Source organism: Leuciscus leuciscus, assembly GCF_965113295.1.
Source record: "Leuciscus leuciscus genome assembly, chromosome: 17".
Taxonomy (NCBI): Eukaryota; Metazoa; Chordata; class Actinopteri; order Cypriniformes; family Leuciscidae; genus Leuciscus; species Leuciscus leuciscus.
The window spans coordinates 35,849,750-35,872,219 of record NC_138741.1 but is presented as its reverse complement, the minus strand read 5'-3'; the positions used below and the strand labels follow the sequence as shown (position 1 = coordinate 35,872,219).

The 22,470-nt window shown below is 39.0% G+C and overlaps 1 protein-coding gene across 1 annotated transcript; it reads left to right on the top strand.

Annotated features, from left to right (window-relative positions):
- Window positions 1–163: 163 nt before the first annotated feature.
- On the top strand, window positions 164–18,841 carry LOC309479028 (uncharacterized protein; the record flags this gene model as incomplete). The annotated part of the gene is made up of 10 exons (XM_082142871.1): window positions 164–242; window positions 437–649; window positions 1,132–1,185; window positions 1,390–1,497; window positions 1,702–1,983; window positions 3,516–3,610; window positions 3,749–3,799; window positions 8,472–8,853; window positions 8,954–9,133; window positions 14,118–18,841. 10 exons carry the CDS (start codon window positions 164–166, stop codon window positions 14,213–14,215), a joined length of 1,542 nt encoding a protein of 513 aa, XP_081998997.1. The 3' UTR covers window positions 14,216–18,841.
- Between the last annotated feature and the right edge of the window lie 3,629 nt (window positions 18,842–22,470).

Below are 22,470 nucleotides of genomic sequence, written 5' to 3'. Positions count from 1 at the left end.
ATGAGAGTTAGTAGACTTGTAGGTGCAATGTTACTTATAGACAACCGAATATCTTAAAGGGACCAAAATAAAGTGAAACCAAAGTAACAATTTGATGTGACCACTGACTGATTATTAATATTATAAAAAATATATAAAACAAAAACAGTTTTTGATGTGTGAAATGTTCCATCCTCAGGATCCTGGAGAACTGGTTCCACAGATTCTTCTCTGGGCTTCACGTCATCCTCAGGTTTGTCCAGGTCCAACTACCTCAAAGGGTTTCTGTGTCCTCCGCTGCCGGGTCAAGTTCCTGTCGAGCCAACAGAGACTTCAGATGGTATATTTAGTATAAATATACATTTCTAAAATGTATAAATATATATATTTGTATGGTCCTCGAATGTGTTGGAGTATTTCACCAGTCATTCTTCTCCTGGCATCACGTCATCCTCAGGTTCGTTCCTCTCTGAGGTCCATGTCAAGAGGAGATGTAGAGATTCGTTGAGTCTGAGCAGCCGAGACTCGAACAGTGTCGATGGATTGGAGAGCCCAAACCAACAGGGTTTGTCCAGGTTCAACAACCTCAATCCGCACCCGACCCAGACACAGAGCCAGGATCTTCCCGGATCATTAACATCTCTGTTTTCTGAGTTTTCTGTGTCCACAGGTCAGGCTCACGGGACGAGGGCGAAGCAGAACCCAGATGATAGACGTCCGTCCACTTCATCTGAACACTCTCTCACAGGTCAGAAAAGGCTTTTAATAAAGAAGTAATGGCTTAGTTTCTATTTCTATTTTCAATGGCTGATTTGTCATTGAAAATAGAAAGTTGAACCAACTAAAGTAACGGTAACACTTTATTTTGATGGTCCCTTTTGAACATTCTGTCGACTATAAGTAACTTTGCAACTACATGTCAACTTATTCTAACCCTAACCCTACCAGTCTACTAATACTCTACTAATACTCTAATGAGAGTTATTAGACTTGTAGGTGCAATGTTACTTATAGACAACCGAATATCTTAAAGGGACCAAAATAAAGTGAAACCAAAGTAACAATTTGATGTGACCACTGACTGATTATTAATATTATAAAAAATATATAAAACAAAAACAGTTTTTGATGTGTGAAATGTTCCATCCTCAGGATCCTGGAGAACTGGTTCCACAGATTCTTCTCTGGGCTTCACGTCATCCTTAGGTTTGTCCAGGTCCAACAACCTCGAAGGGTTTCTGTGTCCTCCACTGCCGGGTCAAGTTCCTGTCGAGCCAACAGAGACTTCAGATGGTATATTTAGTATAAATATACATTTCTAAAATGTATAAATATATATATTTGTATGGTCCTCGAATGTGTTGGAGTATTTCACCAGTCATTCTTCTCCTGGCATCACGTCATCCTCAGGTTCGTTCCTCTCTGAGGTCCATGTCAAGAGGAGATGTAGAGATTCGTTGAGTCTGAGCAGCCGAGACTCGAACAGCGTCGATGGATTGGAGAGCCCAAACCAACAGGGTTTGTCCAGGTCCGACAACCTCGAAGGGTTTCTGTGTCCTCCGCTGCTGGGTCAAGTTCCTGTCGAGCCAACAGAGACTTCAGATGGTATATTTAGTATAAATATACATTTCTAAAATGTATAAATATATATATTTGTATGGTCCTCGAATGTGTTGGAGTATTTCACCAGTCATTCTTCTCCTGGCATCACGTCATCCTCAGGTTCGTTCCTCTCTGAGGTCCATGTCAAGAGGAGATGTAGAGATTCGTTGAGTCTGAGCAGCCGAGACTCGAACAGCGTCGATGGATTGGAGAGCCCAAACCAACAGGGTTTGTCCATGTCCAACAACCTCAATCCGCACCCGACCCAGACACAGAGCCAGGATCTTCCCGGATCATTAACATCTCTGTTTTCTGAGTTTTCTGTGTCCACAGGTCAGGCTCACGGGACGAGGGCGAAGCAGAACCCAGATGATAGACGTCCGTCCACTTCATCTTGCAGAGGTCAGAATAGGCTTTTAATAAAGAAGTAATGGCTTAGTTTCTATTTCTATTTTCAATGGCTGATTTGTCATTGAAAATAGAAAGTTGAACCAACTAAAGTAACGGTAATACTTTATTTTGATGGTCCCTTTTGAACATTCTGTCGACTATAAGTAACTTTGCAACTACATGTCGACTAACTCTCATTAGAGCATTAGTAGACTCTCTGCTTAATATCTGCAAACTCTTTATTGTGATGCTCCTCCAACAGACACTCTACTGACTACAAGTAACTTTACAACTACGTGTCAACTTATTCTAACCCTAACCCTACCAGTCTACTAATACTCTACTAATACTCTAATGAGAGTTAGTAGACTTGTAGGTGCAGTGTCACTTATAGTCAACAGAATGTGTTAAAGGGACCATCAAAATAAAGTGAAACCTATTTTTTTTTAGAAATGTTTTAATTGGACGTTCATCTAAAATTTTCAGAACATACCGAGCACGTTCAAAAGTAACGTTCCCATAATGCAAAATTATAAAATAGAATGTTCCTTTAACCAAGAAAAAACATTTTTGAAACGTTGGAAAAACTGGACGTTTTGAATGTTTAGGGAACATTTAGAAATAAAGTTTTCTTAATTTAATGGGAATGTAAGCTAAACGCTCTCAATAAGGCATGAACTTGATGGCACTTGCGCTGTCTGACACACACCAGAAACACACACACAGAAAGCCGCTTCTCAGACAGCATACGATCCAGAAAATAATTCAATTTCACCACTTATTTCTCTTGAATTGTCAAATACACGCAAAATCGTCAAAATGGCTGTCGTGCCGAGCATTACAGAGTCGATTATGTCATAAATAAGACATTGCTATGCATTTAATAAAAGTCAATGCTTAATATAATATAAATATATTTTAAGATATGGCCCATATGATCTTTGCCATTACCAGAACTGAGCCACACATGTGCCAGAGTTGGCCAAATGAAGCCTGGAAATGTATGTTTTCTTTTTAATAAAAGATCAGATAAAATAAGAAAAATAACTTTATCGTTGACACGGAATCACCAGGCTCCGCCCTCGTAATCGAGATAATTGTGAAATAAAATGACTATAATTATTAAAATTGTGAATTGAAATAAGATGTTGGGACATTTATGCAGGCATTAAGCAGAAGTCAGGGGGATAGTGTGAAAAATCCCATTACTTTAGATTTGTAACATTACAGATAAGAATTTAACAGTAAAATGTAAGTTATGTCATTATATCATTGCTTAATTTGACATGTGTGTGTCTAATAGTTGTTTTCAATTGTTTTTTCTTTTCAATTCTTTTCAAATAATTATTTCTTATTCTTCTATTATTTTAACCAGTATTATCTTGTTTTCCACTCAAAGTAAGGCTTGTTTTTAGAGAATATTAAAATTATTTCCCCCATTATAATATTATTTTCTCGACCAGCACTGATATTTAGAAAAAACAAAACAAACAATGGATCTAGCAAGCTAATAATTGTCTCATATTTTTCTGTTTGTTTTTCAGAGTCCTTTGAGTCTCTCTATAATGTGGGAAAGATGATTGGATCCGGAGGATTTGGCAAGGTGTACCTGGGAACACGCAGATTTGATGGCAAAAAGGTCAATCTTACTTAATTGTACAAACATTTTGCTCTTGCAAAACACATTTAAAACAATGTACAGATGGTTTAATACTTAGTGCAATGTCAGGCGCTTGAATACTGTTACTGTTATTGAAACTGGGTTTTTGTTTTGCAGGTTGCCATCAAGCGGATGCGCAAGATAGACAACAAACGTTATCTTAATATTGTAAGTTGGCCAAAATCTGAATGTGTATTGAGTTGTTTAAGTGCAGATTACTGTAGTTAATACACCCGTAGGCAGTGTTGGGAAAGTTCACTTTCTACATGAACTAGTTCAAAGTTCAGTTGACAAATTTTAAAATGAACTAGTTCAGTTCATAGTTCATACTCAAAATTTTACTCTGAGTTCACAGTTCCAAAAATGAACTAGTTCATAGTTCTTTTTTTCCATGTTGCTGCGAGATATAATTTTTCAAAATTATTGCCACAGCCCATATAGAACCACAGACAATTATTTTATCAGTTTTAACACTGAAGCTATGCGTCAGATTTTTCCCATCCTCACCGACCTTGTCATAAAACTTGTTTAAATGATCATACGACGCCTCCTTGCTGATTTTCGTTTTGATTTGTAACGTAAGTGATGAGTCATTCATGAACGATCCATTCATTGCGTTTGTCACGTGACAAATGAACGAAAGACTCAGAAGGTAAAGTAATTATTTATGTTCCCTGTAAACGATTTTTGACTGCATTATAATGATTTCTTAATTCAGAATATGATCAAGATTGCGTAGGTTTATGTGTTCTGGGAATTTGCCAGTTAATAGTATAACATTTAAAGCCCATTAAATGAATGAAATGACTCGAAAAAAGATTTGTTCATTTTGATGAACGAGATCGAACAAGAGAGTCAGTAGACACTGGTGGCTGGTGTTGCCAGATTGGGTGTTTTTTCCACTACATATTAAAGGGTTAGTTCACCCAAAAATGAAAATTCTGTCAGTAATCACTCACCCTCATGTTGTTCCAACCCCGTAAGACTTTCATTCATCTTCGGAACACAAATTAAGATATTTTTGATGAAATCTGAGAGCTGGCTCACTCATCCATAGGCTTCTATGGGATCGAAACTTGTCAGCCCAGAAAAGTTAAAATATTCCACATGACTACAGTTGCTCAACCACAAGCTTATCAAGCGACGAGAATACTTTTTGCGCGCAAAAAAACAAAAATAACGACTTTATTCAAGTATTAATTTTCGTCTGTGTGGGCCTGAATTAATTCACGTAGTGTAACAGCGCAGCGCATCTGGGTTGTACGTCACACGTAGGCTCACTATTGGCCGATGCTGGTCATGTGTGTGATGCGTGTGACGTACAACACAGACGCCCTGCGCTGTTACACTACGTGAATTCATTCAGGCCCACACAGACGAAAATTAATACTTGAATTAAAGCTGCAAGCAGCGATGAAAGGGCCCTCGCACCCGTGCCATCGTCACTCGTTGGCTTTAGGAAGACAGAGCATGGTTGGGCAATGTGCATTTAAGGAGGTATACAGTATATAGTAGTTGCTAGCATGTTTAGTATGTTTTTAGCATGCTTAGTACACAATAGGTATGTGGTTAGTACTGCATTACTGTGTTAACCAGTTCAGTTTCTGTTGGCAGTAGGTGGGGTTATATATCTGAATATTGCTTTGTAGATGTGTTCAGTGCAGGACTTTTATCAAGTATGTGAAGTTTGGGGCAGATTGGATATTGTATGTTTGAGTTACAGCAAATTCATATTTAATTGTAGTAATAGTATGGTTTAGTACTTATAGTGTTTACTAGTATGTTTTAGCATGTTTCTAGTATGTTGGTAGGATGTTAAGCACCTACTGGCATTTTTTTTTATATGTTATTAGGAGTCCACAACAGTGTTTAACATGTCACTTCCTGTTGCCAGCAGGTGGCGCATTGACTGTAACTGAATATGAGCATTGTCATGTGTTCAAGACAGAACGCTTATCAAAAGTGTGAAGTTTGGCGCAGATTGGACATTGCCTTCTTGAGTAACAACAACATCCTGTTTCATTATATTAGCATGCTTTAGCACTTAGCTTAGTATTGCTAGCATGTTTTAACATGTTTCTAGCATGTTTAGAAGTCAATGGTATTTTTAACATGTTGCTAGAACGGCATCAACGTGTTAAACATGACACTTCCTGTTACCAGTAGGTGGCACTATTACTATAACTGAATATTCTCATGTAGATGTGTTCAGGCCATGACTCTTATCAAACGTGTGAAGTTTGGGGCAGACTGGACATTCCGTGCCTGTGTTACAGCAAATTCCTATTTAATTGCAGTATTAGCATGCTTTAGCACTAAGCTAAGTGTTTGCTAGCATTTTTTAACATGTTTCTAGTATGTTGTTAGCATGTTTAGCACATGCTGGAACTTTTTTATATGTTATTAGGAGTCCACAACAGTGTTTAACATGTCACTTCCTGTTGCCAGCAGGTGGCGCTATGACTGTAACTGAATATGAGCATGGTCATGTGTTCAGGACAGAACGCTTATCAAAAGAGTGAAGTTTGGCGCAGATTGGACATTGCCTTCTTGAGTAACAACAACATCCTGTTTCATTGAATTAACATGCTTTAGCACTTAGCTAAGTTTTGCTAGCATGTTTTAACATGTTTCTAGCATGTTTAGAAGTCAATGGCATTTTTAACATGTTGCTAGAACGGCATCAACGTGTTAAACATGACACTTCCTGTTACCAGTAGGTGGCGCTATTACTATAACTGAATATTCTCATGTAGATGTGTTCAGGCCATGACTCTTATCAAACGTGTGACGTTTGGGGCAGACTGGACATTCCGTGCCTGTGTTTCAGCAAATTCCTATTTAATTGCAGTATTAGCATGCTTAAGCACTAAGCTAAGTGTTTGCTAGCATGTTTTAACATGTTTCTAGTATGTTGTTAGCATGTTTAGCACATGCTGGAACTTTTTTATATGTTATTAGGAGTCCACAACAGTGTTTAACATGTCACTTCCTGTTGCCAGCAGGTGGCGCTATGACTGTAACTGAATATGAGCATGGTCATGTGTCCAGGACAGAACGCTTATCAAAAGTGTGAAGTTTGGCGCAGATTGGACATTGCCTTCTTGAGTAACAACAACATCCTGTTTCATTGAATTAGCATGCTTTAGCACTTAGCTAAGTATTGCTAGCATGTTTTAACATGTTTCTAGCATGTTTAGAAGTCAATGGCATTTTTAACATGTTGCTAGAATGGCATCAACGTGTTAAACATGACACTTCCTGTTACCAGTAGGTGGCGCTATTACTATAACTGAATATTCTCATGTAGATGTGTTCAGGACAGAACGATTATCAAAAGTGTGAAGTTTGGGGCAGATTGGACATTCCATGCCTGAGTTACAGCAAATTCCTATTTAATTGCAAAAATAGCATGCTTTAGCACTTAGCTAAGAGTTTGCTAGCATGTTTTAGCATGCTTCTAGTATGTTGTTAGCATGTTTAGCACTTGCTGGCACTTTTTTATATGTTATTAGGAGTCCATAACAGTGTTAAACATGTCACTTCCTGTTGCCAGCAGGTGGCGCTATGACTATAACTGAATATGAGCATGGTCATGTGTTCAGGACAGAACGCTTATCAAACGTGTGAAGTTCGGGGCAGATTGGACATTCCATGCCTGAGTTACAGCAACTTCCTGTTTCATGGCGAAACATCGAAATTTGTCAGGCCGCCGAGGACCCGCCCTTCGACGAAAACTCAAGATCTTCGCAATTTAACGTCGCAAAGGCCTTAAGATTACACTCACCAAATTTGAAGATGATCAGATTAAAACTGTAGGAGGAGTTCGTTAAAGTACGAGGCATGAAAATGGCAAAAACTGCACAAAAATCTGAGAGGAAGTTCAAAATGGCTGACTTCCTGTTGTGTTTAGGGCTATGCTCCAAGAGACTTTTTTGTAGGTATTAGGTGATTACATGTATGTACCGAATTTCGTGCACGTACGTGGAACGTTGCGGGAGGCGCACTCCGTTGAACTTTTATAGGTGGCGCTATCGAGCCATTTTGCCCCGTCCAATTCTGAAACCTATATCAGATGTAAATTTTCGCCAGTTCTGACGCGTGTGCAAAGTTTTGTGAGTTTTCGAGCATGTTTAGGCCCTCAAAAATGCAATTAAATGCGGAGAATAATAATAATAATAAACAGAGCAATTCCAAGAGGGTCCTCACACCATCGGTGCTCGGGCCCTAATAAAGTCGTTATTTTTGTTGTTGTTTTTTTGCGCACAAGTATTCTCGTCGCTTGATAAACTTATGGTTGAGCTACTGTAGTCACTTGGACTATTTTCGCGATGTCTTTACTAACTTTCTGGGTTTGCAAGTTTCAATCCCATAGAAGCCTATGGAGCAGTGATCCAGCTCTCAGATTTAATCAAAAATATCTTAATTTGTGCTCCGAAGATGAACGAAAGTCTTACGGGGTTGGAACAACATGAAGGTGAGTGATTACTGACAGAATTTTCATTTTTGGGTGAACTAACCCTTTAAGGCCAGTTTACGGTGTGTTTTAGCCGGGTTTTCGCCTGGAAGGCTCTATAGAAATCTGGCACTCTATTGAACGAAGTTAAACTGAGAGAGCGTGGCGTTCACAGACACCAGAATGAACGAGTTCAATGAACGCGTTCAGGCACAACACTGCCCGTAGGAAGCATTAGGTGTAAATGTGATCAACAAATAAGCCTAGAGGCACCAAAATAACTTTTGAACGGATCTAAAAAGATCAAAGAAAAGTACATTTCAAAATGATATGTTTTCTTCAGATTTTTACCCAGCTAACCTTCTATCTGCTACTTCTCTCTAGCCTGGGAATCCCGAACCTCTCGTTACAGAAGTGGCGCTGCTGATGATGATGAGGCGAGAACCCATAAGCCCCTTCGTCATACAGCTATACGAGTGGTTTGAAGATCCTAGAGATTTCACTCTGGTTATGGAGTATCCCAAACCCTACGAGAACTTGCTGGACCTCATCACTCGTTTTCATCATTTGTCTGAAGCAACAGCACGGGTCATCATGAGACAGGCTGTGCTGGCAGTGCAACACTGCATCCATCGTGGCGTTTTTCATAATGACATTCATGTGCAGAATTTTCTGTTGAAGAAACCCCCGCTACAGCTCAAGCTGATAGACTTTGGATCCGGTCAGCTGTTTAGTAGCGATGGCTACGACAGCAAAATATACATGGGTGAGCATTCTGGGAGTGTGGAAACCTGAATGTAGTGACTTACTAATTATTTGATGCTTTAAAAAAAAAGCTCAACAATGTGCAAATGTCTTTCTTACAGGAATGGAAGATTACTGCCCACCTGAAGTCTTGACAGAGCCTCGATTCCACGCCGTCCCAGCAAATGTCTGGTCTCTAGGAGTGTTGCTGTACGAGATGGTGAACGGATGTTCTCCTTTTCGTGATAGACCGGAAATCAAACGAGCCAAAGTTACATTTCAGAACCCAAAATTATCCAAAGGTGAGTGAATAATATTGATAACATTGATAAACACACACATAAAGCAAAGGCTATGTACAGAAACAGTTAAAGGTGAAGTATGTAAGATGTTTTATATATAGCTCAACGTATAGCGAGAGTTTGGGGCGAGAGCCGTGGGAAAAGAAATGCAGCTTTAGTGACAGAAGTGAAAGCCAAAATTCACTGCATTTATTCCTTCAAAGATTAAACAGCTCATGAACACGTCAAAGTGAACAGAGCATTGTGATGCGCAAAGGCACATTTTCATAAAGACAAGCGCAACACAGCTGAAATTATTACTAATATGTTGGACCTGAAACATGCCTTCACATGAACCAGTAAGAGCTGCGTTTGTGATGTTTGAGTCGGGGAAGACGCGATGCACGGAAGAAGGGGCCTTTGCAAGAAAATATGTAATATATGTAAAAAATATATATTTTTGAAAATATGCTTTATTTTGTCATTTATTCCACTCGCTGCCACTAGTCTCGCAGAAACGACATACTTCACTTTTAAACTAACGATAAGGAACATTTTACAGTATATTAATCATGTTTTAGATGCTGTTTTCAAAAATGCCAGGTCACATGCTCATGACTAACCAGCTCTCTCCTTATTGTACAGAATGCAGGGATCTGATTAGCCAGTGTCTAGCCAGGGATCCAACTAAACGCCCGACGTTAGAGCACATGTTACAACATCAATGGATTAGAAATGGTCTACAGTAGATTGGAGAAGTTCAGGAGATTCACTCCATCAGTTTCAGGTGTGAGGAAGTGTAACAGGCAGAGGTAGGATTATTATATGTTGTCTTAAAGCAACACTATGTAACTTTTCAACCTTCATAATATATTTCCAAGATCCTTGTGATGGTACATCGACTTACAATAGGTTGAATGACACGTCTGCCATAGCCTGACAGGGTCTGTATCGCTTTTACTGGCACTATGTAACTTCGGGGTTCGGGTAGTAACCAGAGCACAAAAAGAACTACAAAATTCGACTGCTTTACGGCATACGTCACTTCCCCCACCACTTCGTCAAATTTGGACGTGAGAGGCCAACCAGCGTTTGTTTTCGGCTTTCGTGCGTATGTTTTTGTCATGGAGGCTGTTTACACCTGGCCACTTCATGCGTTTTCTCAGATCGGATAGCTATCCGATCGTGAAAAGTCCAGGTTTAAATGCCCTCCGAAACGCATTTGAGACGGATTTGAATCCGATCCCTCAAACCACTTCTGAGATCTGAGACGCATTCCAGACGAAACTGGACAAGTGTAAATGCATATGGTTGTTGAAACCACATATGTAAATTGTACTCCTCCCAAAAATGCTTAAAAAAAAAACATAATAAAGCCAACGTGCAAACTATCGCAAATCAAAGTGAAAGTAAGTCGCAGACACTTAACACACAATCTTCATCATTAAAAGTAAAGAAATGAAATGATCTTACCAGGGCTGTTACTGCTCTCTCTTATTGCGGTGACGTGCACTCCATTAAATCTGCATATAGCGCGAGAATTGAAGATCGAATTTAAATCCGTTTCGCAAAAATACATTTATGTGACCAGGTGTAAATGGAATCGTTTTGATAAATCAGATAGCTATGCCTCACGAATTAGTTTGCCAGCTGAACTCAGGTGTTGTGAGGTGTATTTATCACGTAGTCCTGAGGGATATCAGACAACGCCGTTTGATGTTGATTCCTGCGATTATCATGAGAACAGCTTTCAATATCTCACATAATTATCAGGACATAAATAAGCCTAACGTAGAGGTTGTAAATAGTGTAAACGAGCACAATTTGCAAACTATTATGATAAATTGCAATAATCATGTCTAATGACATCATAACGGCCAATGTTATGAAATAATGCGACGTACATTTAACTTAATTGATGTTATATGGCATTTTGTAATGTTTACATTCCAATAAAAACAACACATTAAATTATACAGTAGGCCTAGACTATAGACTATTTACTTGTGATTTAACTGCAATCATGAAAAAACGTTATAATATATTTACAACAGTGCAAGTATTCCACAGCGACTCTAGGGGTCGCTGTTTGACAAAAACACAATTTCTACTTAATGTGGCTTTAAATTCTGGATTATTTGTAGTGAGATTTTCAAATGTGTGTTCATTGTAATGTTCTTGTTATAGTCAAGTCACCTTCATTTATATAGCGCTTGATACTATACAGATTGTTTTAAAGCGGCTTCACTGTAGTAAACAGGAGAATAACAGAATCAGTGAACCAAGCAGAATTCAATTCTGTTCTAGCTCTAAAAAATCATTCATGAGTGACTTGTTCATATCATCTTTGTATTGGATAGGAAATAACATACTTGCTGAGAGCTCTGAGCTCAAGACTGTGACAATCACGAGGCTGGATGCAAATGCAAGTAAAATGCTTTATTAAGTAAAGGAACAGATGCAGGATACTCCTCTGGCACAAACAAACGATTCGGTGGGCAATCGGGCGGAGGTGTTACCCCTTCTAAGGCAGACAAGACCTTCAATTCGATCTCCCATCTGAGTGTGGAGACAATTAGGGTCTCGGGTAAAATGCACTAAATGAACTGATTAGTGTCAAAAACATTGATTAATTCAAGAAAGAAACAAGTTGCTGAAATCAATCTGTAATGCTATAATAATCTGTTTGGAATATGTGATTGTGTATTGTCAACAATAAGCAGAAACATTCTGCATTTCCATTTTGTAGTGTGGATCATTCATTTAAACATTTATCCTCATTCTCATGTTTAAGAATCTGTTATCTGCTTGACAAATAATGTATGCTACTGCCCACTAACATGCTTTTAAAGCTATTGTTATTCAATGTGTGAAATTTTCCATCCTCAGACCGCTCCAGATCCAGGAGAGCTGCTTTCTCTAAGAGGACGGTGGAGGTTTCGAGACCCAGGTCTGATGACCGTGATCAGGATCCGCACCCGACCCAGACATAGAGCCAGGATCTTCCCGGATCTTTAACATCTCTGTCTTCTGAGTTTTCTGTGTCCACAGGTCAGGCTCACGGGACGAGGGCGAAGCAGAACCCAGATGATGGACGTCCGTCCACTTCATCTGAACACTCTCGCAGAGGTCAGAATAGGCTTTTAATAAAGAAGGAATGGCTTAGTTTCTATTTCTATTTTCAATGGCTGATTTGTCATTGAAAATAGAAAGTTGAACCAACTAAAGTAACGGTAACACTTTATTTTCAACTATTAATACAACTACTACAGATTAGCATTTCTGCCGTGTTTGCCGTGTCGGGATTATTTCACTGTCATAATGACTTGCTGTGGGGTTAATTATATTAACAGATCGTCCCAGAAGAAGCCTGGACTACATTTTTTCCGGTGAGTGAAATTCTAATATAATTTCATTTATTCATTTTATTTCGAATAATTTATTTATTATTTATAATTGCATTTAAAACTTTATTACACTCCAAGATTCAACAGACTGTGATTAGCTGTAGGCTGAAACCATGGACGTAACGTATAAAACGTCTGAAACGTTGTCATATAATGTTACGCCTGCATTTCATAATTTAGCGTAACATTTACTAACACTGACTATATTGGAAGTATTTTTTGACATGTTCTCAAAGATATGTGTAGGAAATTAGCCTGTAATTACTCAATAGACAGTACAACGAAACAAAATGAGGACTAGCTGTGATGTCCGCCACAAATTCTTAAGCTAAAATACATTTATTAACGTTACAACCTTTTGGACACTGTAGTCATTTAAGTTCTATTAATTGACAGTAGTCTGTGAAGGAGGTAACTATCTATTTGTTTATGTAAAGTTTTCCTCTAGGTGATCCAGAACATCTCAGGCTGGACCAGTGGATGCTCAATGTGAAACGACAGAATTGGACTCCTAACAAGTATTCTCGTCTGTACAGTGAACATTTCGAGAGTCATCACTTCACTACTGACTCCAGGGTACAGACACCTCGTTTCATACCTTACAAAGATTCAAGCAACATATTGGTTGAAATTGGCGAAATATTGACCATCATACATTCATTTACATTACATTACTAAATATTTGATTAGGTCACTGTTAAGGTGAAATTAGTGACACACCAGTTAAATTTAGGGTTCTCACCGATGCAAAAATCAAGCAACATGACCACTTTTTGCTAACCTTTACATTTCAGTGCTTTTAGGGCTGCACGATATTGAAGAAAAATGCGATAACTCATTACATAATGTGATATTCTATATGCGATACGATAATGCTTAAAGTGTGTAAAACTAATTTCAATTATCTTTAAAATATATTTAAAATTATATAACCTACTTGCGTTTCACATTCTTTTTTTGACAAGAAAACATCCCTACAACTTCTGAAAGTGAACATCAGTGTTTTACTGTAGCATAAGAAGTGTTATTTTAACATCAGTGTAAACCACTGGGTTTAGAGTTTTAGGTTATCCTACATTAGGTTTATTTAACAACAGAAATGGAATAATCAAATGTAAAAATAAAACACTGCTTAGTTTTCACTGTATGAATTAGATATACACTGATTCTTGTTAAAGCTACAACATTATTTTTTAAAGTTATTTTCTCTTTGTCTTTTTTTCATGACCCCAGTTATTGCAAGCTGTGGTGGTATGCATATCGCGATATATACATTTGCGATATTTCGATATATTGTGCAGCCTTACCTTTTATGCAAATACGATAAAATAAAAAAATTCTCTGTGAAATTCATGTTTGAAAAATGATTCTCCAAGCGAGACAGCGGGACACAGAATGATTCCGTTGTGACAGTTATTGCGAACAGTTACATATTCGTTTAATAGCAATAATAATTTTTAAATGTAATCTGTACATTCATACTAGTGTTAGACCGAATAATGAAACAAACGCATACATCTCTGTTATGAATAACAGCCATTTACAGCCAATATGACCAATAATGTCATATTTTGTATGCTTCCTGTAATTTTTATTAGGGAAGGACATGTCTGAAGGACACTGCTGTGCCAACCATTTTCTCTTTCTCCAAGGGCAAAGAACAACAGCCAAAAATAACACGCTTGGTAAGTATTGATGAGGTGGTAAGTGGCATCTCTATGGCCTACAGAAACCATCTCCAGGCATCACTGCAGTTTGCCAAGCTACAGAAAGATGCTTTCAGCGGCTGCTAAAAACCAATGAGGGAAGGGCTCCACAGGGAAGAGGAACAACAGCAGCCATTGTCACTCAGGTTCTTTCTGATTGTTCTGAGAAGAATCTCTTCCCACAGCTGCACACTCACATGTTTGACATGTGTGTTGAAGCTAACCATGTCCATGTTCTGGTGAAGATGGCTTCTGCGTGGTACTGCAAAGTTAGAATAAATCATATAGCAAGACGGACGACAGATAAAATGAAAGAAGGCAAGGTAGTCCACAAAAAACGTTCAAAATTAATCAATTTTTATGGAGATTAAGGGAAAGGTGGTTGGTCGTATGTATGTGTGTGTGTGTGTGTGTGTGTGTGTGTGTGTGTGTGTGTGTGTGGTTGCTGTATAGCATGTTTTTCTATGTGTATGTCAGAATGTGGCTAATTAAAACTTACTTTGTAGTTATCAGACATAGAACATGGAAAATGGTACTGAGCCTATCTCTCTTTGGACAACATTGTAAATGTTACTTGGAGCCTGCATGAACTAAGTAATGTTCAATGGGTCTCATTCATGAAACACGAGCAGAACGAACTTTTGTGTAAATCGTGTGTAAAGTAGCCTGGAAATCCACACCTAAATCTAAAAGATTAATGGTCTGGTGTCGGTCAATGAAAATCGGCCAGCTCGAGGGGCGGCACCAAGCATGCATTTGAAAATCTCATAGCACGCAATTGGATAACACTACGACCAATCACAACAATAAACCCCATACGCTTAGCTACCAGCGGAGCTAACTGGTAGATTAGACTCTTCCGGTCGGCAAAACAGCAAAAACACCCTTCTTGCAAAGGAACGATTCAAGCGCCGTCTTCTGTTCCTCTTTTGGGAAAAAGCCAAGTCTAACTCGTTCATTGTAGCGGCCAAAGCCGTTTCAAACAACTGCTATTCATCCATAGCCATCTTGCAATGTTTACTGATGACTTCGACGTCACAGCGCTGTCGTCATCTCGCCTCTGGCCCGGCTATATCAGATAACCCGATGTGATTGGTGCAGCTCAGATCGAGGGGCATATTTAATGAGCTCCATTGCTCGACACCAGAGTAACTCACTGAGCAAATTCAGCTTGTGCTCTCGCGAGAACTCTGGTTTACCAGGGTATGTGTAAAGTGGTTCTGGCGTAAATTTTCGGATTCATTAAAGGAGAACCGGATCGGTGCTTGCAACGCGGAGCTGTTACAGTTAATGCCCAGAGCTCCCATTCAGCTAAAACGGCAGTTTTTCAACATGAACAGGGCCCTTACATGACAACAAGATGCGTTTAGCAACTTAGCCATTGTTTAAACTCACCTAAATAGTGTTTTAGACGGCTAGCTGTAGTCTCGCGCTGAAGTCCCGTGGGAACTCAGTAGTAGCCGGAACACGACGCTCCTCCCACCTGCACTATGTGCGCAATTTTTTCCCCCAAACCACTTCAGCGGAAATCCCGCCCTGCAGCTGATTTAATTGGTTTAGGTTACAGTGACGATTGACATGACCAATGAAAACCTTAGAATCAGCTGCAGGGCGGGATTTCCGCTGAAGTGGTTTGGGAAAAAAAAAAATCACGCGCACTTTTTCCGGCTACAACTGAGTTCCCACGGGACTTCAGCGCGAGACTACAGCTAGCCGTCTAAAACACTATTTAGGTGAGTTTAAACAATGGCTAAGTTGCTAAACGCATCTTGTTGTCATGTAAGGGCCCTGTTCATGTTGGACAGACATTTTAATTGCATTTTGTGTCTGTTAAGAGGCACAAAGACACTCTTTAGGTTTATGCCCCCAAAACTGCCGTTTTAGCTGAATGGGAGCTCTGGGCATTAACTGTAACAGCTCCGCGTTGCAAGCACCGATCCGGTTCGTTTTTTTTTCTATAGACAGTACTCACAAAGGTAAAACGATCAAGATTAACTTAAAAATTCACCGAAGTTCTCCTTTAATGAATCCGAAAATTTACGCCAGAACCACTTTACACATACCCTGGTAAACCAGACTTCTCGCGAGAGCACAAGCTGAATTTGCTCAGTGAGTTACTCTGGTGTCGAGCAATGGAGCTCATTAAATATGCCCCTCGATCTGAGCTGCACCAATCACATCGGGTTATCTGATATAGGCGGGCCAGAGGCGAGATGACGACAGCGCTGTGACGTCGAAGTCATCAGTAAACATTGCAAGATGGCTATGGATGAATAGCAGTTGTTTGAAACGGCTTTGGCCGCTACAATGAACGAGTTAGACTTGGCTTTTTCCCAAAAGAGGAACAGAAGACGGCGCTTGAATTGTTCCTTTGCAAGAAGGGTGTTTTTGCTGTTTTGCCGACCGGAAGAGTCTAATCTACCAGTTAGCTCCGCTGGTAGCTAAGCGTATGGGGTTTATTGTTGTGATTGGTCGTAGTGTTATCCAATTGCGTGCTGTGAGATTTTCAAATGCATGCTTGGTGCCGCCCCTCGAGCTGGCCGATTTTCATTGACCGACACCAGACCATTAATCTCCTTTAAATTAATGAATTTAAACATTTATTTTCCAAATTTTAGTTGGTACGAAAGAAATCTCCACCTGCTCCCAGCCACGCGTAAATAGTGCGTTTAACATCCAAACGTTTTGCTCATTAATAAGGCTGCATTTTAATTCACCTTAATCGGGTATATATTTACACGCCATTTTGAAAAAAATTCATTAACACACACACATTTCACTATCACATCTGACGTTTACGAAGTATTTGTGAATCAGGAGAAGAGTTTTCGGGAAGGTCTCTTTACGCGCAAATCACTCACATATTTACTCGTATATTTACGAATGTTTCATGAATGAGACCCAATGTCTGCTTTAAAAGAAGTACGTACATACATGTATTGTCTCAAATTAACCTCAATGTCAGATGTACCTTACTGCGAACCCCACCAATTCCCAGGATGATTTTCAGTTGGAGTCTGCATGAACGGGGCCCAACTCTTACAAATCACATGCTGCGATGCTACAGTAACATGCAATATTGACACAGTTGTAAGTTATACCATAGAGCCTTTATACATCGTGCCTTCCTTAACCCACACATATACCGCTGATTAAACTTAGATTTTGTATGGGCTTTCCCATGTCACATTAAGGACTGTTCAATAAGGTGATATTGATCTGTTTGACATTTATATCTATATGTGATACAACCTCCCTGGTCAATATTTATGTAGATAGTTTCTGGAATTCTGTGTCAAAGTCAAGGATCAGGTCATGACATATTTACAAAAAATGTATATATTTTTAAAAAAGTATTCTCTCATGTTAAGTTGTTAGCTTCAAAAAGTTAAAGGACAAGTTCGGTATTTTACACTTAAAGCCCTGTTTTCAGATCGTTTCTGATGAAATACAATGGTTAAGATTGAAATTTGGACAAATGCTGCTGGGCCGAGAATTTTCGGTTTCTGTGGTAGCACCCCCCCACCTCCACAATGGTTGCATAGGTGCACTGGAATAATCCTTCCTAAAATGCATTAAACTTTCGTTTACAAAGACGTGAAACTCACCGAGTGGTCAGGGGTGTTCACTGATATGCTCACACAAAAATCGCTGCAAAAGATGCTTTCCAACAGGTTTTATCGTAGTTTTTCATCCAATACAAGTCAATGGAGTTGGACAAAAACTACGATAAAACCTGTTGGAAAGCATCTTTTGCAGCGATTTTTGTGTGAGCATATCAGTGAACACCCCTGACCACTCGGTGAGTTTCACGTCTTTGTAAACGAAAGTTTAATGCATTTTAGGAAGGATTGTTCCAGTGCACCTATGCAACCATTGTGGAGGTGGGGGGGTGCTACCACAGAAACCGAAAATTCTCGGGCCAGCAGCATTTGTCCAAATTTCAATCTTAACCATTGTATTTCATCAGAAACGATCTGAAAACAGGGCTTTAAGTGTAAAATACCGAACTTGTCCTTTAACATCCATGGTTAGTTTGGTTTTATATTATATAGCGTTATTGAAGTGTTACAGTAATACATTAATACAGTATTTTAAGTTATGTTATAAAAAAATTGCTTTAAATCTCATTTTTATTTATATTGATTCTCATGTGATTTTTTTTTTTCCTGATTGCTGTTTTCTATTACAGTTGGGCAAAATGTTAATATTTAAGGTTGTTCTTATCCCTCAGTTTTAACAAAATGATATATTGCTTTTCCAGTGTTGTACCAGTGGTATGTTTTCTATTTGTTCCATGTCTTGTACCTGTCGTTTTGTATTGTCTCGTATGTTTGTCCCGTGTTATATGTTCTCACTCATGGCCTGCACCTTGGCGTGGTGAGTGGGCTTTTAACCAAGACAGGCCATACTGAATGTATTGTACCAGTATTTTTTAACCTTGTCATCTTTCTCTCATGTAGGGTGTGTGACGTCCCTTGATTTTTGTGTGTCAGTAACAGATTTGTTGATTTTTAAAGTTGGTAGATATTTTTTCATTCAGAATTTGAGTTTTTTGTTTCTTAGCGTCTTGTATAAGGAGAAGCATGAGATCTAGAGAACATTTGTTTAAATGTTGTGTGTTGTTATGATTTTTTATGTGATGCAGCAGCAAAATTTTGAGCCCAAGACAAATTTCTAATCAGAGTGATTCTCAAAATTTTCAAACAATAATAAAATAATTATATATGCTGTTTATTTATGCTCTTTGTCCATTTTTAAAGACATTGTTCAATTTTTATTTTAGATTAAATCCTGCAATTTACAGGATTTGTTTGTTCTTTGTGCTCTTGCAAGATAGCCACACCAGCCAGTAAAGTTCCAGGGTTTCCATTGTGACAGCATGCAGTTTACGTCATTTACGTGTTAAAGGGATAGTTCACTTTGAAATACATTTTTGGTATGTTTTAGCTTACCTCAAGGGCATCCAAGATGTAGGTGTCTTTTTTTCCGCAGTAGTTTCAATTTTTATATTTTTAGGTCAAACCGTTCTTGTCTGTCAGTCATATAATGCAGGTCCATGGTCACTGTCTCAAAGAGCATGCACAGAGTCCAAATTAAAACAATTCCCCGTCGTCCAAATTAAACAATTCCCCATCGTAAGTACACATTGATGGCCTAAGACACGAAACGAGCGGTTTGTGTGAGAAAACGAACAGTATTTATATCGTTTTACCTCTTATACAAAGCCATGTCCAAGTGATCTGATCTGACGTGTACGCAGACTGGTGCATAGATATATACACTAGATGTCGCCTTGTCTACGGCAGTTCATTGGAACGAATGTCTTTAAGGCGACATCTAGTATATGTATATATCTATGCACCAGTCTGCGTACACGTCAGATCAGATCACTCGGACATGGCTGTGTATAAGTGGTAAAAACGATATAAATACTGTTCGTTTTCTCACACAAACCGCTCGTTTCGTGTCTTAGGCCATCAATGTGTACTTACGATGGGGAATTGTTTAATTTGGACGACGGGGAATTGTTTTAATTTGGACTCTGTGCATGCTCTTTGAGACAGTGACCATGGACCTGCATTATATGACTGACAGACAAGAACGGTTTGACCTAAAAATATAAAAATTGAAACTACTGCGGAAAAAAAGATACTTACATCTTGGATGCCCTTGAGGTAAGCTAAAACATACCAAAAATTAATTTCAAAGTGAACTATCCCTTTAACACGCCATTTATGCGTTAACACGTAATTTACGTGTTAACACGTATTTACGTGTTAACGCATAAATGACGCGTTAACACGTACATACGTGTTTACTAAGGGTGTCACGATTCTCCAAATCCTCGATTCGATTACATTTTCGATTCTAAAGTCAAGGTTCGATTCGATTCTCGATTAAAAAAAACTTTTTTTTTTTAAAGCACAAGCTATGCCATTTTTAGACTTTTATGCAATATAATAATATCTGACCTTTGTTCGCAATGTACCACACACTACATTGTCAAATTTAAAACGTTTATTAACAACATAATGTAACAATAACTTACAGTATATCTTCAGTCAATTGGAAACTTAAACAATAAAACCTATTACCTATTATAGTCCTGGGGCTCCCTGGACTCCTCAGAGCAGTCACAGGCGAATAGCACGGCGTTTTAAATTGGGTTCCCACAGTGTTTGCAACGCAGTACGAGAGAACGCTCTCGTAAGGGAACGTACTTGGTTACTTGTGTAACCTCGGTTCCGTTAGAGATAAGGGAACGAGTTCTGCGTTGCCTTGCCGTGCTATTTTGCTCATATCAGGTACTTCGCTTCAGTCAATTTAAACCTAAAGTCCTTTGGCGAGTTTTCTCTGAATTTATACACTTCAGCCGCGTCCAAATTGGCGCGCTCGAGGTTGGCAGGGCGCCAAGCGCTCCTACTCGCCATAGGTTCGTGCAGTTGCCGCAGCACAGCCAATCAGCTCGCTCAGACGAGCTATGATGCTCTCGCTGTGCAGCTGCAATGCGTTTTAAAATAAAGGCTTCAATATTCTCGAGAAAAGGAGTTTTACCTATTACAGGCAAGCCGAGCTGACGTGACATATGGGGCGTGGCAGCATCGACGATTGCATTTTTTGATTCGATAATCGAGATTGAGCATTAATTTCGACCGATTTCGATTTCAAATCAAAATCGTGACACCCTTAGTGTGTACCTGACAGTTTCACACGTTTTGGCCCCTCTGGCCTTCCATACAGACCGAATTTCCCGACCTAAACATTTTGTGGGCGGGGCTAAGTTCGGCTGGCATCCAGGCTACACTTTCGTTCCAACAGAGGATAAATTGTGTCGTTATCTATGAGTATTGAGTGATGTAATATCCCAAGTGGACGCATGGAAGAGACGTGAGACTGAATGCTCTGAAAAGCCCTCGCGATGCTCATACTGAGAGGGAGATAAGACGATAGAGCAGCACGATTCATCTTTAAAAGACTATGATCTCCATTTAAACACCCATGCGATCTTGCTATTCATCTGTCTATTAAACTTTGACAAATTCATATCGCAACATTCAGGTCTGTTTTGGCGCTGACCCTGAGAGTCGTAATGAAACAGCTTCACAAACACTCTTTCCAACCTCATAGTATCATAATTTCTGTGATGCAATAGTTAAAATTATCATAGAAGTATTTGGATAAAAGTTTAAAGTTCAAATATGAACACTGATGTCTACGATAGCGATTCAAATCAGCTTTTGATAGAAACTTGGCGCTTAAAATAACGCATTTATCGATTACATTGTTTCGCCACTAAGTGGCGACAAGTGAATGTTAAAATATTTATTTGTTATTTAATCATTTATTCAAGAAAATGTAGTCCTGTATGATGCTTCTGAAATAAAAGTCAGAAAGATGTGATGATTTGTTTTTGTAAATATGACTCATCTTATACATCATATACAGTCTGTGTAAGTGTATGATTTAACTTTTCCTGATTGTCTAGTGTTAAAAAAACTGCAATATCATAATCTCAATACTTAAAATACGCAATTCTCAAAAAACAAAAAAAACAAAAAAAAAAACATGGTTAATACAGTTAAAACCCCAAAAGAACCATGGTTATGACTTTTAAAACTTTTTAAACTCAATTGCTTTTATTTAAAACATTGTTAACCTAGGTTGTTAATTTGATTTTGATCAAAATTGGTTCGTCTTAAACTCTACATGTAACGTCAGATAAAATGATCATACTCGGTTACTTACCTAACCTCGGTTCCCTGAGAGATAAGGGAACGAGTATTGCGTTGCAAACGCTATGGGAAAACTCCTTTTCTTGAGAATATTGAAGTCAAACCGCAGTGCAGCTGCACAGCGAGCACATCATAGCTGGCTGAAACGTGCTGATTGGCTGTGCCTGCGGCAACTGCACGAACCTATGGCGATTCAGCAAGGACGCGCGGTCCAATCAGAGTGCTTGTCGCCTTGCTAGCCTTGAGCACGCCAAAAGGGGCGTGGCTGAAGGGTATAAATCCAGCAAATATCGCCATAGGCCAGGTTAAATCGACTGAAGCAAAGCATCTGACATAAGCGAAATAACACGGCTAGCAAAGCAATACTCGTTCCCTTATCTCTCAGGGAACCGAAGTTACACAAGTAACCGAGTACATTCCCTTTCGAGAACGGTTCTCTCATATTGCGTTGCAAACGCTATGGGAACCCATTTTAAAACGCCGTGCAATTCGCCGATATCATCCACTAT